General features: G+C 40.3%; 1 protein-coding gene across 9 annotated transcripts in view; it reads right to left on the bottom strand.

Annotated features, from left to right (window-relative positions):
* The window catches only part of tle2b (TLE family member 2, transcriptional corepressor b), a 90,286-nt gene that overhangs the window by 44,408 nt on the left and 33,578 nt on the right, over positions 1-12,300 (bottom strand). For all 9 annotated transcript variants that reach the window (XM_084354915.1, XM_084354914.1, XM_084354910.1 and 6 more), the window contains one exon: positions 5,937-5,981. In XM_084354915.1, coding sequence (XP_084211041.1) covers positions 5,937-5,981 — 45 coding nt within the window. The remainder of the gene's footprint in view (positions 1-5,936; positions 5,982-12,300) is intronic.

A 12,300-nucleotide genomic window follows, 5' to 3' on the forward strand; every position in this document is an offset into this window, starting at 1 on the left:
TTCCTGCCTTCCATATTTTCACATTTTCCTTGGCTGCGCTCTGGTCACAAGCTCTTGCAGGACACACAAGTCTAACAAAGCGTCTTTTATTCTTCACCTCCCGCCATCATCCTGTTGTCCTGCTGCTAGAATCAGCTGTTAATACAAAACCTCCTTCAAGCCATTCACCGCACACACCTTACACCAACACATACAGCCCAGCATCATATCTAGAAGTTGCCCTGAGCCAACCACTGTGAGTCCATAGGATATGACTGAATTACAAAGTCACTGAATATACATGTGGAGCGTCTACATGTAGCGGAGGATACAGGCAATAACTATCCGGGCCCCAGAAGTGCTATATCAATGAATATAGAACAACCACAGAGAGCAGTGTAAAGTCCTTATAGCCTCCATCGCTCCTCCGGGGGATACAGCCAGTATATATATGATATGATATGATAATGGAAGTGAGCTGAGTGAGATAATGTGACGGCGTGTGCGTGCATGTGCTCGTGCTTCAATGCATCCATACAGCTTAGAGGAGGAGGAGGAGGAGGAGTAGGAGGGGGGAGATGTTATCTTTTTTGTGCCTTCATATAGTTCAGATACAATCATCTGAGGAAGAGACGCAGAGAGAAGAAGAGAAGAAGAAAGGAGAGTAATAAAACGAAAACGAGGGAGATAAAGATAGTGAAAAAGAGAGGAGGCAGGGTGAAATGTAAAGAGCGAAAAAAGAGAGGGGGGTAGGGGGGGCAAAAGAGGAAGCTCAAAGGAAGGGTAGGAAGGCATGGGATGACTGTTACAGCTCTATTAATGCCGGGACATGAGATGGCCCTGCCACTGATAATGACAGAGCGTGTGCTAGAAGAGAGAGGGAAGAGAGGCAATAGCAGTGATCTCGACAGGATGTTGGGAGGAAGCTGGAGGGGGAGAAAGAGGAGGAGGAGGAGGAGGAGGAGAGGAAATAAGAGCAGATACTGTTAAATCTATTCATGATTCATTATTTCTCACTGCGGCTCAAAGCTCCCCTCCCTCACTTGACGTGTCTCTCTCTCTCTCTCTATCCCTATCTCCGTCTTTCTCTCCACTGCCCTCCCCCTGTCTTTCCTCTTCCCTCCGTTGCTTTTCTTTTCTTGGCTCTAATTTTCATCTCCATCTCTTTTCTCCCCCTCATCTGTTCTCTGAGGTCTTTATCTGTCTCTTCTAAGGCTCCATCCTTCCTGTTTACCCTCTCCTCTTTCATCCGTTCAATTAATCTCCATCCCCTCTTTTCTTCTCATCCCGGCTCTCACACTTTTTTTCCAACGTTAGTTCTCCCTGCCATCTCTCTCGCTTTCTTTTTCCCCCATTCCTCTATCTCCCTTACTGTCTTAACTGCCTTTTTTTCTCCCGTGCTCGCTCTTCTTGTATGTTCAAAGTCCTAATTTTTCTAAATTATCTTACTCTGACTTTTTTTTTAAACTATCCCACTCACTTTTCCCTCCCCTCTGCCTTTGTAACACCATCTTCTCTGCAACCTCTCCTTTTGTGTTTCATCCTCGTCCGCTATCTTTTTTCTCTCAAATTCCTTTTGCTATCTCTTTTTTCTATCTCAGTGTCTCTTTTTGATAGTCTTTTTTTATACCAGGTCCTTCATTCTATATTCAATGACACACTCTCTCTCTCTATTCCTTCTTCTTTATATATCAATCTCCACTTCTGTTTCCTTTTCTATCTGAGCTACTGTACGTTCTCTTTTACTACCTGGCTCTTATTTCTCTCTCACTGGCACGCCTACCACCTCTCCTGTTAAACCTTTTTACCAGCTCTCTTGTTTTTCTCTCTGAATCACGTTTTTTTTTTCTCCCCGTTGCTCAAACAGCTACTTTTTTTCTCTACCTTTTCTATCTCTCATATTCCCCCGCTCACTCTTCTCAGAGCCTTGTTCACCAGTTCCTGACACCAGACCTCTCCCTCTTCATTTATCTCTCTCTTTTTTAGTCACATTCGCCTTTGGTCTCCTTCTGTCATCTCCACCACAAGCTCCTTTACCCTCCCTCTCTTCTTCCTCTCTTCCTGTTTTCCACACTCTCCTCTCCTTTGCCTCCCTCTGTCATCTTTCCCACCTATCCCCTCTTCCCCCTCCTCCTCCTCCTCCTCCTCCTCCTTCTCTGTCCATCTCTCAGAGGTGCAGCCAGCACCCCAGTCCATTTCTCCTTTTTGGTGACAAGAGGCGACAGTCCAGTTCTGCCTGGCTTTGTTGCCAAGTATCTCTCTCTCTTTCTTTCTCTCTTCTCTGCCTACGTCTTTCATTCCTAGCTCTTTATCCATTCCTATGTCTATACTATTGGGTAATAGTTACTCTTTATGTCTGTCAAAAAAGACTTTCTCTGTATTTTGTTTGGCTGCATAGCCCAAATAGATTTTTTTTTAAAAAGATAGTGCCTCTGCCATTTTATCTTGAGATAAATGACTACAGGTGGAGACCTAATCACTATTTTTTACAAAATACAGTAGCACTACTATTTCACAATAACTTGAAATTAATCCTGAGTGTATCTGTACCGTAGTTCAACTTATTTCAGTGTGAAATGATTGGTAGCTTGTAAAACTGCACTTTTAAAGTAGCCTTCCTACACTCTGTCCTTTTCTCTAGTCTCTCTCTCATTTTGTCTCTCCCCCCTCTTTCCGATTACTGCTCCATCAATAGTTGTGTTTGCCATGGGAGTTTAGAAATCAATCTATCCCATCCATCAGTCACTTTTATTGTTCACATGTGTCTTTTTTTTATTCCTTTTAATAGCGCAACAACTCCGACATAAAATCCCACTGAGGTTTCCTGCTCTCAAATGTGGTTCACATTTTTGGACCATGAGAAGAGAGTTGAATTGGAATCTTGGAGGAATGCAGAATAAAACATGGAGAGCAAAGGGGACCATTCACAAGCAATTTCTGTTGTTCAGTTCGAACACAGCATTTTAAAAATAGGCTCAATTTGGGGCAGAAAAACAAACAAAGGCAATTCGGAGCTATAATGGTTGTGTTGACATATTTTTATCTTGTTCTCTTTTAAGTTAAATATTACCTGACAACGGTGATTCCCAAAGTGTGAGCCGCAGCCCACTGGTGGGCCGTGAAGGTACTGCAGGTGGGCCGCGAGAGGTCATTGACAATAAATGAATGAATAAAACGTTTTTGATGTTCAATTTTGTCATTAATTTTAAAAATACCACAAAATATTCTGATGATTAAATATATACATTTAAGAAGTATATATATATGCATTATGAAGTCTGTTTCCCATTGATTGGTGTGCCATCTAATGACCTTAACCACCGCTGGGTGGCATTGAAGGAAATACAATTGTAACAGGAAAGCAATATTATTTGACTTGGTACCGTAACAGACTTTGGCACATCGACATTTCTTCTTATAAACATCAATGATGGGAAGCTGTTGCTGCATGTGTTAAAAGATGCATTACAAATTGTTGTGTGTATGTAGATGGATTACTAATTTCCACTGCATTGCCTTAGGCCTGCATTAATAGAATTTTTCTATATATATTGGTGACAGGCAAATATCAGCGCACAGTTTGGCCCAACCAATACATCAGTCGGGCTCTACAAAGGCAAACCTGTAACGTTTTAAGAAACAATAGGAAAGAGATACTTGCTGCCATGTGGAAACTGTTATCTGCTACAGTATATAATTGTTCATCTCCATCAGACAAAGGTGAATGAAGGTAACAGCACCTTTGCCTGAGCACAAGAACAAATGATCTGGATTTAGTATACAATAGATCTGATGCCTATCATTTATGTATGCCCCGATCGGCTCAAAAACTTGCATCATGTCTAACTTCAACCATTGGACATAACTTCAGCCAGAACTGGAGTAAGTATGTACACTGCACTGCAAGTATTTGGACAGAAACCAACTGTTTGATGTCTCTGTGCTATAATTACCCTGCCAGTGAAATGACAAAATGATTATGAGGTTAAAGTGCAGAGGCTTTCATTTGAAGGCGTTTTCAGAGATTGTTTCAAACAATGAGCTGCTGTCTAAATACATATGCAAGGCATGCTGGGTACTTATTGTAAAATGTGAAAAGAAGACTGTGCCATGGTATAGAACCAGTTAGCATGACAGATAGAAAGATTAACAGACAGTGGGATACACAGGCAGTCACCTTAAAGGAAAGTGCCATTCAACTTGGTAATGATTGTGTCTATCTGTACGGAGGTCTGTCAACACGGAGGAACATATCTCATGTCTGCTACCTGTCTCCCTGTCTCCCTGTCTGTCTTTAATTTGACTGTCTTCCTCTCCTGCAGTGTGACCCAGACAGCAAATTAGCAGCAAGTGTTGAAACTGACAAGCAGTCACCGGCTCCTGAGAGCACACGCTGCTCATCAGACACACATTTTCATTCAAGAATACTGGATATCAGTGAACATAAAGTGAAATGATGTACACTTTACACTGACCTTCTTGTATTGCTTCCTACCTGGTATTTTAGTCTTTACATGGTTGAGAAGAATGATCGGGAAAGGTGATTAGATCACTATCCCACGCTGCAGATAAAAGCTTGGCCTTGTCGACATCTAGTGTCAGTTAGCCTCAGTCTGTCACCACCAGTTCTGTTAAAGAATTTGCCATTTCTATGGTCTGCAGCAGCCAATTTAATAGTCTTATTATTCTCTGATTCCCCTCAGGTCATCTGGGACAGGTTTACTCTGTGTTTCTAGCATCAAAACTAAGCAAGGTGAAACAAAACAGGAACAAGATCCTGAACTCAAATCAGGACTCAAAACATTACTGTTAACTATGTCTTTCCAACACATAACCACTTTTTAATCTATAACTATTCATTTTCTTGCTTTTGTTTTATTGTCTTCATAAGTTGCGTTGTTTTGTTTTGTCTTTTAAATGCTTATTTGAATTTTTTCTTAATGTCTTATCTTAATGTATTTCTATGCCCTTGTAAAGCACTTTGAATGGCCTTGTGTCGGAATGGTGCAATATGAATACATTTGTCTTTGCCTTGCCTGATTCTCACTTTAGTAATTGTTTCCTCTTTTACCTACAACAGCCGTCACTTGCTTGATAATAACAAAAAAAGACACTGTCCACACAAAAAAATAAGTCAATAGGGATGCAATGATACCTGTGCAGGAAAACACTCTGCTATTTTTTTGTTTTGTTTACTTCTTGTTTCATGCAGCAGTACTTGCGTTTAGATTACATATAGAGACTGAAAGTACTGTGTTGTGCAGTGACCCTGATTAAAACAAGTAAAATCAACCATCCGTTGCTCAGTGTTGAAACCACTTGTTGCTCCTGCTCACTCATTATTAGTCTACCAAATAAAAGAAAGGGGAAAAAACAAGCCCTTCTTTACCAAAAAACGTTATTAATTTTAATGGAATGGATCCAGTTTTTTCCTGCAAACACAGTACACACTGACTGACCAGAAAAATAGAAAAACACGCAAGAAGATATTGCTGTAGTGCATTTTGAAATTAGACTTTGTAGTGGTGTTGCACTTGGCAGCATTTAATAAAAGATGATTCTAATAATTTGTTAATCTTTTTTTGTTTGTTTAGCTTATTAAAGAAGGGACAGTGAAAATACAAAAAAAAACACTTTGTAAAAAATGGCCAGAATTCGCCAAGAGGCTATTTTTCATCTGAAGTCCCGGGCCAAGGTTTTAAAAGGGCTTCTTAAATTGTGGCAGACCGAAACAGAAAAGGAAACAGCACATATATGGATGTCACCTAGCGTAAATACTAAATATAAAAGAGGACAGCTATGAGAAAATATATTACAAAGCCACCCACACAAGATGACACAGTGGCATACAATGTTTGTGAGTGTAAAATACCACAGTGACCTCCTTCCGCCTACTCACTATAGAAAGCTTTGGCAAGAGAAGGAAAGAACAAAAAAAACTAAATAGTCTTTCTTACCTGTTTGTGCATCTCAATGTTGAGACCGTAGGACATTTCATAGTACTGTGGAGACAAACACAAACGACAGAGCTTTCGTTAGGGTTTTACACACAGCACACGTTAATGTTCAGTCAACTCATTGAACATCTGTTGCTCAGTGTAGCTGCATATGCTGCTGTTTGTCTCTGTGTTTCTCATGAAAACAAGAGAAGAAAGAGAGTGTGTGAATGTATAGTACAAGCTTAAGCGTGCATGTGTGTGTGACTGAGTATAGATAATGAGATATTTGTGTCTCTGTATGTCTATGCATGGCGGCTAAATGAGCATGAATTTATGCGTGTGTGTGCTGCATATTGTGTTTGCGTGCCAAAGAAGACCTACACTGTACAATATACTGTATACGGTGACTGCAAGAATAATAAGACTGTGTACCTGTGTCTAAATGTGTGTGTATTTCTGTACTGTTCTTCTGCATTTGTGTTTGATAAGTGTGTTCCTACAGTGTGAGTCTACAGCTGTAGTAGCACAGATCCCATTTACACCTGGATCTGCACATGGCTTTCTCATCCGTGCAAGGAAAGACACATGGTAATGGAAGACATGAATGCATGCGGAAGGCATTTCAATTTTCATGTAGTTTTACTTTTATCTAACCTTTATTTTACCAGGGATACTCCCATTGAGATTCAAAATCTCTTTTACAAGGGGGTCCTGACCAAGACAGCAGCACATTAAAGGAACAAACAGCAACATAACATCTCTGCTAAAAGAAAGAAACAAGCAACAAATAACATCAAGTCAAATTTACTAGTGTCTAATAACAGGACATTCAGTGGTCAAATAGTCCTTATACATACTTATCAAATGCAGCTCACACTAAGATGAGGGTGCAACAACTTTAAAAGTACTTCACCAAAGAAATTGTCAGTACGAGGAATGACGTACATTATTTGTCTGCATCATTTGCGACTGTAAAGAACACAAATAATGTTCCATTCTACGGTTGTATGAGGAAGACCAAACAACTTACAAGCTAGAAAATACAAGCTGCAGTGATGTCTGTGTAAACCCGAATCAGACAAAGCACACCCCGATAGGAACACTAACTGCGTGCATGTATAAATTATTACCATAATACATTTCTGATAAAAACTGTTGCTTGCTTTTCCCATAACAGAAACACAATTTTACCCTGAGCTTTTTATGAAGACACTCACTGTGATGTTTAAAAGACAAATCTTCTTCTTGTAAAAAAAATAAAATAAATAAATGCAGGTATTCCTTTGTTGAGAGCAATCTAAATGCTATCAAACAGGCCAGTAATCTAGCTTTTCACATCCCTGCAGTAATGTACAGGTGTAAACAAGGACACTGTGACATTACTGTCGGGTTTGGTTAAAAGTACAATAAAGCACATTTCTGTCAGAGCTGAAACAATGAGGAAACTGGGCAGTGAAAACCTGAGTCAAGTCTTTTAGCAAAAAAACCTCAAGTTTACTGGTTCCTGTTTCTCAAATGTGATTTTTGAACTGTTGGACAAAACAAGCAATCCGAATAAGTAAATGTCAGCAGAAAAATTATTAATTAAAGTAGTCATTAGCTGTAGATATATTCCAGATAACATATCCAGATGATAACATCAGTAACACAGCATATATATGCCAAGCATGTCATGTCATGCTCCTATCAAACATGTGTGTTTGTGTGTGTACATGTCTTTATATATGACACCAGCACATTAAATATACCTGTGTGTGTGTGCTTGCTAAAAACCTTGTGCTAACACCTCTGCACGCATGCGAGTGCTTGTTAAGTGTGTTGTTCTCTCTCCTCTGTGTGTGTTTCCGTGGGTGAGTGTGTATGTGTGTACATCAGTAATGTGCTGTAATGTTGTTGGTGGCGAGCGGCATAGAGACAGCGAGGATCCGTCATGGTGACAAAGGCAGCCTCTGCCGCCAGATGAGCAACGCTCTGACTGATGAGAGCGAGACACTACGCTCTTTCTCTTCCTCTCTGTATTCTCTTGCTCATTTTCACTCTATCACTCTCTTCTCTCTCTTTTTCCATTCATTCCACACCTCGTTCAGCCCCTCCCTCTCACACCTATCTCTACCTTTCAGAGGCTGTCAGTCTGCCTTTTACATTACCCCTCCTACTCTCTTTTTTTCCAGCTGTCAGATGTTCTTTCGCTCTCCATTTCAGTCTATCTCTCTATTTCCTGTCTCATTTTACTCACTTGCTATCTTCGTCTGTCTGTTTCTACTCATGTATGCACCTCCCTATCTAAATTCAAATTTGCTTTATTGGCTGGAACATAATTAAGTACTGCACTACCGGGTCACATTGTACAAGGTTGACACTGAACAGAAAGTGTAATAATTCAAAATTTTAAAAAAAAGGAGAAAACAAATGTTATGGATTGTACAGTGAGACCTATAAAATAACAAAAGATCAAATAAAAATCATGAAGGCACATTTTGAAAGAGTTCAGTACAGTTTCACGTGTTGTTTCACTGCTTCACCCTGAGGCTGTGACATGCTCTGACATTATTTTGCTGCCTCAGTGGCAATGTCACTTTTTTCTCTAAGTACATATTACATTTGAGTCTGTTTGTGAGTGTTGTATTGTGAAAGAACTTGTTTTACAAATTGTTGAAAATGACAACATGTTACCTTTTAAAAATCCAATTTCAAATGGGCTCCAGACTAAGTTTTTTTCACCACCGTCCAAAAAAACAATTTTAACCCTTCTGAAGTGAACGTAAACTCTTCCAAAATCAAAACGTTGCTTCTTCACTTTGTTATCATCATCTTCAGTTGTTCATTTAAAGTATTAATATTCAAAGTACCTTTACTACAAAACTGCACTTAGCTGAAGTTCTTGACTACATGTATTTACTGTAAACGTGTTGTTATCCAGACACTCCATAGGAGGCAAGCATTTGACTGAACTACACTGTAATAAACTAGGACATTTCAAACATGTACTGATAGACTGCAACAGGTTTGGCAAAGAAAGAAAGGAGCTGATATCAGTACTAATTAAGAGAAATCACCATATAACGTTGGGGAATCTGCCACGAAGTACATCATGGGAAGTACACAATCTTCTAATTAATTACTACAGGAACGGGAATAATAGAGAGAATTTAGTTTTGCTGTTTTTGCCAATCTACTGCTACACTGCAATCCAGTAGCTGGCGGTAATGCACCTATAAACTAGACTGCCAACCCCTATCAAAACTCAAAGAAGTGAAATTGTATTGTCACATTGATCTGCAGTTTACCGTGTAACACTTGGTGTTCCTCTAAAAGGAAACTCTCAGTCCTGCTGTGTGTTTAGCTCCGTTAGCCAAACGCACCACAGGACTCACTCTGCCGCCCACCTGCTACTAGTTAATGGCTAACTAGCTTTCCTCCTGCCGACTTCCAAACAGATTTGTTGTTCACAATGAACAAGCCTGCCGATAGAGTTTACCACGTTGTGTTATTTTTTTTTTTACATCTCTCGCTGAGTGACCAGCCTATGATTGTAACTAGCACTGACACAGAGCTATGGAGAGAGAGATAACTCTGGGATCAGCATGAGCAGATGTGCTCTGTTGTAGTAGTAAGTAACAGCCATACATACTGTACACAAACAAAAATTCCCAGAGGCTGACGGGATGCTTTCTGTCATGAGCCCAGATTCCGATGAGTTCCACGCAGTGAAGTAAACAGGAAAAAGACAACTGGATCGGTACTTCGTGTCATCAAGGTATCAGAATCAGTATCAAAAAAGTAAAACTCAAAATGGTGCATTTCTTCCGCTAACCTGCCTGAGATTCCTAGTGGCTGTGTGAATTATTACTAATTTGTCGCTAGCAATGGCAGGTGTAGAGTGATTATAGTATCGCAAAACATTGAAGAAAGGCTAGAGTAGACGAACTGAAAACTTAAACCATGACCATGATCTCTCTCTAAAATTAACAGTCAATTTTGTCGTATAATGGCTTCAGGACTTGTCTGTCTTTATACAGACTGCAGCGTAGCAGGAAGTATTACTCCGTCTCTGACATGACCATCTATCTCTCCATCTCTCAATCTATCCATCCATCCATCCATCCATCCATCCAAGCTTTACTTTGTGCTGTTCCTATGTTGTCACCCTCTTGTCCTGCCTCTGCTCCATCACCTTCTTCCTCCTGTGCTTTCTCTCTCCTCTCAGAACCTTTACTGTCTTTCTTGCCAATTATCCTTCTCTTTTTTTAACCTCTTTACCCTATCCTCTCCCTATTGCTCTCTGTCTCTCTTTTATCTCCCCTTGTTTTTATCTATCTGCTGTATCATTTTCTTTCGCCTGTCCTTTACACCCCGTCTCTTTTCTACTCTCTCATTCTTTCTCCTTTAAGTCATTTCTATCAATCATATTTCTCCTTTATGTTCTCTTTCCATTTCATGCTCTCTTTTTCTCTATTGCCATTTTCTGCTTGGCTTGCTCACTTTGGATATTTGCTCTCTCTCGTCCTTGTCGAGAGCTATATCTATATTCTCTCCTTTCGCTCCCCCCGTTGAGATCACCTCCACTCTGTATTTCGCTCTTTTATATTTCTCTCATGGACAGACTGACACACAGGAAAAATGCGTTTGCACGCACACAACAGCATAAACAATCAATGCATGGAATCTCTTTCACATTTAATATGCACACGTAAGTAATGAAAGTACACACGTTCATACTTTAAAGCGCACGTGCACACACACACACACACACACACACACACACACACACACACACATACTTCAGCTGGCTCTTTGTTTCCATGTCTGCCTCTCCTCCAGCCCTCTCGACATGAAAGATATGTGACATCTCTCTTTGTTCTCCCTCTCTCTCCCTCCATCTCTCATCAGCCTCTCTCGTCACCTCTCCATCATTACACCTCACCTCGGCCCTCCCCATCTTTTTAACTCAATTCTCGTCTTTCTCTCCTTATTAATTCTCCCTCCATCTCTCACATCAGCCTCTCCACCTCTCTGTCATTACACTGGGTTTCTCTTTTTCACCCGCTCCCCTTTCATTCTCCCCTCTCTAAAATCCTCTTTTAATTTCATATTTCACTTTTTTCCCTCGCTACACAAACAGCTGAGTGCATCAACCAGGGCCTCAGTATTTGAATACAACCTTGCAAGTAATATTTCAGCAGGCGGCCTCAGCAAGAGCTCTCTACTCTGGACTAAAATGAAGCAGATGACTGGATGGCTGGATGTAAACAGCACGACAATATGGAAGGAATGCATTAAAGGTATGATGGGAATGTTGCTCTGCAGCAGCAGTAAAATTTAAGGAGCTTTGATGCTGCCACTGTGCATTTCTGAGCATCAGTAGACTCAATGAAAAGGATTTCTGATTAATTTTGAATTTAAAATGTGATTTATGTCGATGCATTCCACAGCCATCAGGAATTAAAGTTTTGTTAGTTATTGTATTCTTGGGTTGTAGTACTTTACTTGAGTATGTCTACAGTCTGCCACTTTCTACTTCACTACATTTCAGAAGGAAATAGTGTACGTTATACACACATTACTCAGGATTAAACAGTTGTAGTTTAACTTAGGTTCACCTGCACCAACAAAACAACACTTTGTTACACAGAACCATCTGCGAAGGTGCTGCCAGAAACTGTTTAGAAAAGAGCATTCACCCTCAAAAACATACTCGGCAGGAGATTGGACAAGCCATCTGTCCATCACCTTTGCTAACTTCAATCAATCACATCAACAGTAGCAGAGAGTTTCTACCAGCAGAGCCCGTTGGTAAATCAAACTCTTACCGAAGCCAATTGAGAGAAGAGCTCAAACATGTTTTCCATCAAGAAAAGCCTTCCTTACTGTTCCTTTCTCTACTTTTAATGAAATATACTCCAGTGCTGATATAACTGATGCTAGCAGTATCCAAGCTAATCTCTTCATGAGCTGTTATTGTTGTTTTCAAACGTTCAGCTGCTTCTCTCACTGGTTGTCACACCTAAACCCACAGCCGCAGTGTGCGCCCATGTGTTCGGTCACAATCACATAGCTTGAAGCCTGGTTAAATAGATTTGGGAGATCGCATGATAATGTGTTCTCGCGAATCCAGCTGCCTCACACGATTCTGACATATCAAATATATTAATTTTGTTTAACTGAATTTTCCCAGTGCGGTATCAATAAAGAAAAACAAGGAAAGCAAAGTCATCCTCCAAGTAGCAGGGCGTTATTCACTGCATTATGTATGAATACCCCTTGTTGCACGTCCACTATAGCTGGAGCACCTCCACAGGTAAAAAATATTAAATTGTCCCTGCAGGATCACTTTCAGGAAAGCTCAAAACACTTTAGAGTGCTCTTTATTTGCCAAGACTTA

The sequence above is a fragment of the Pagrus pagrus genome (assembly GCF_965226575.1).
Source record: "Pagrus pagrus genome assembly, chromosome: 6".
NCBI lineage: Eukaryota > Metazoa > Chordata > Actinopteri > Spariformes > Sparidae > Pagrus > Pagrus pagrus.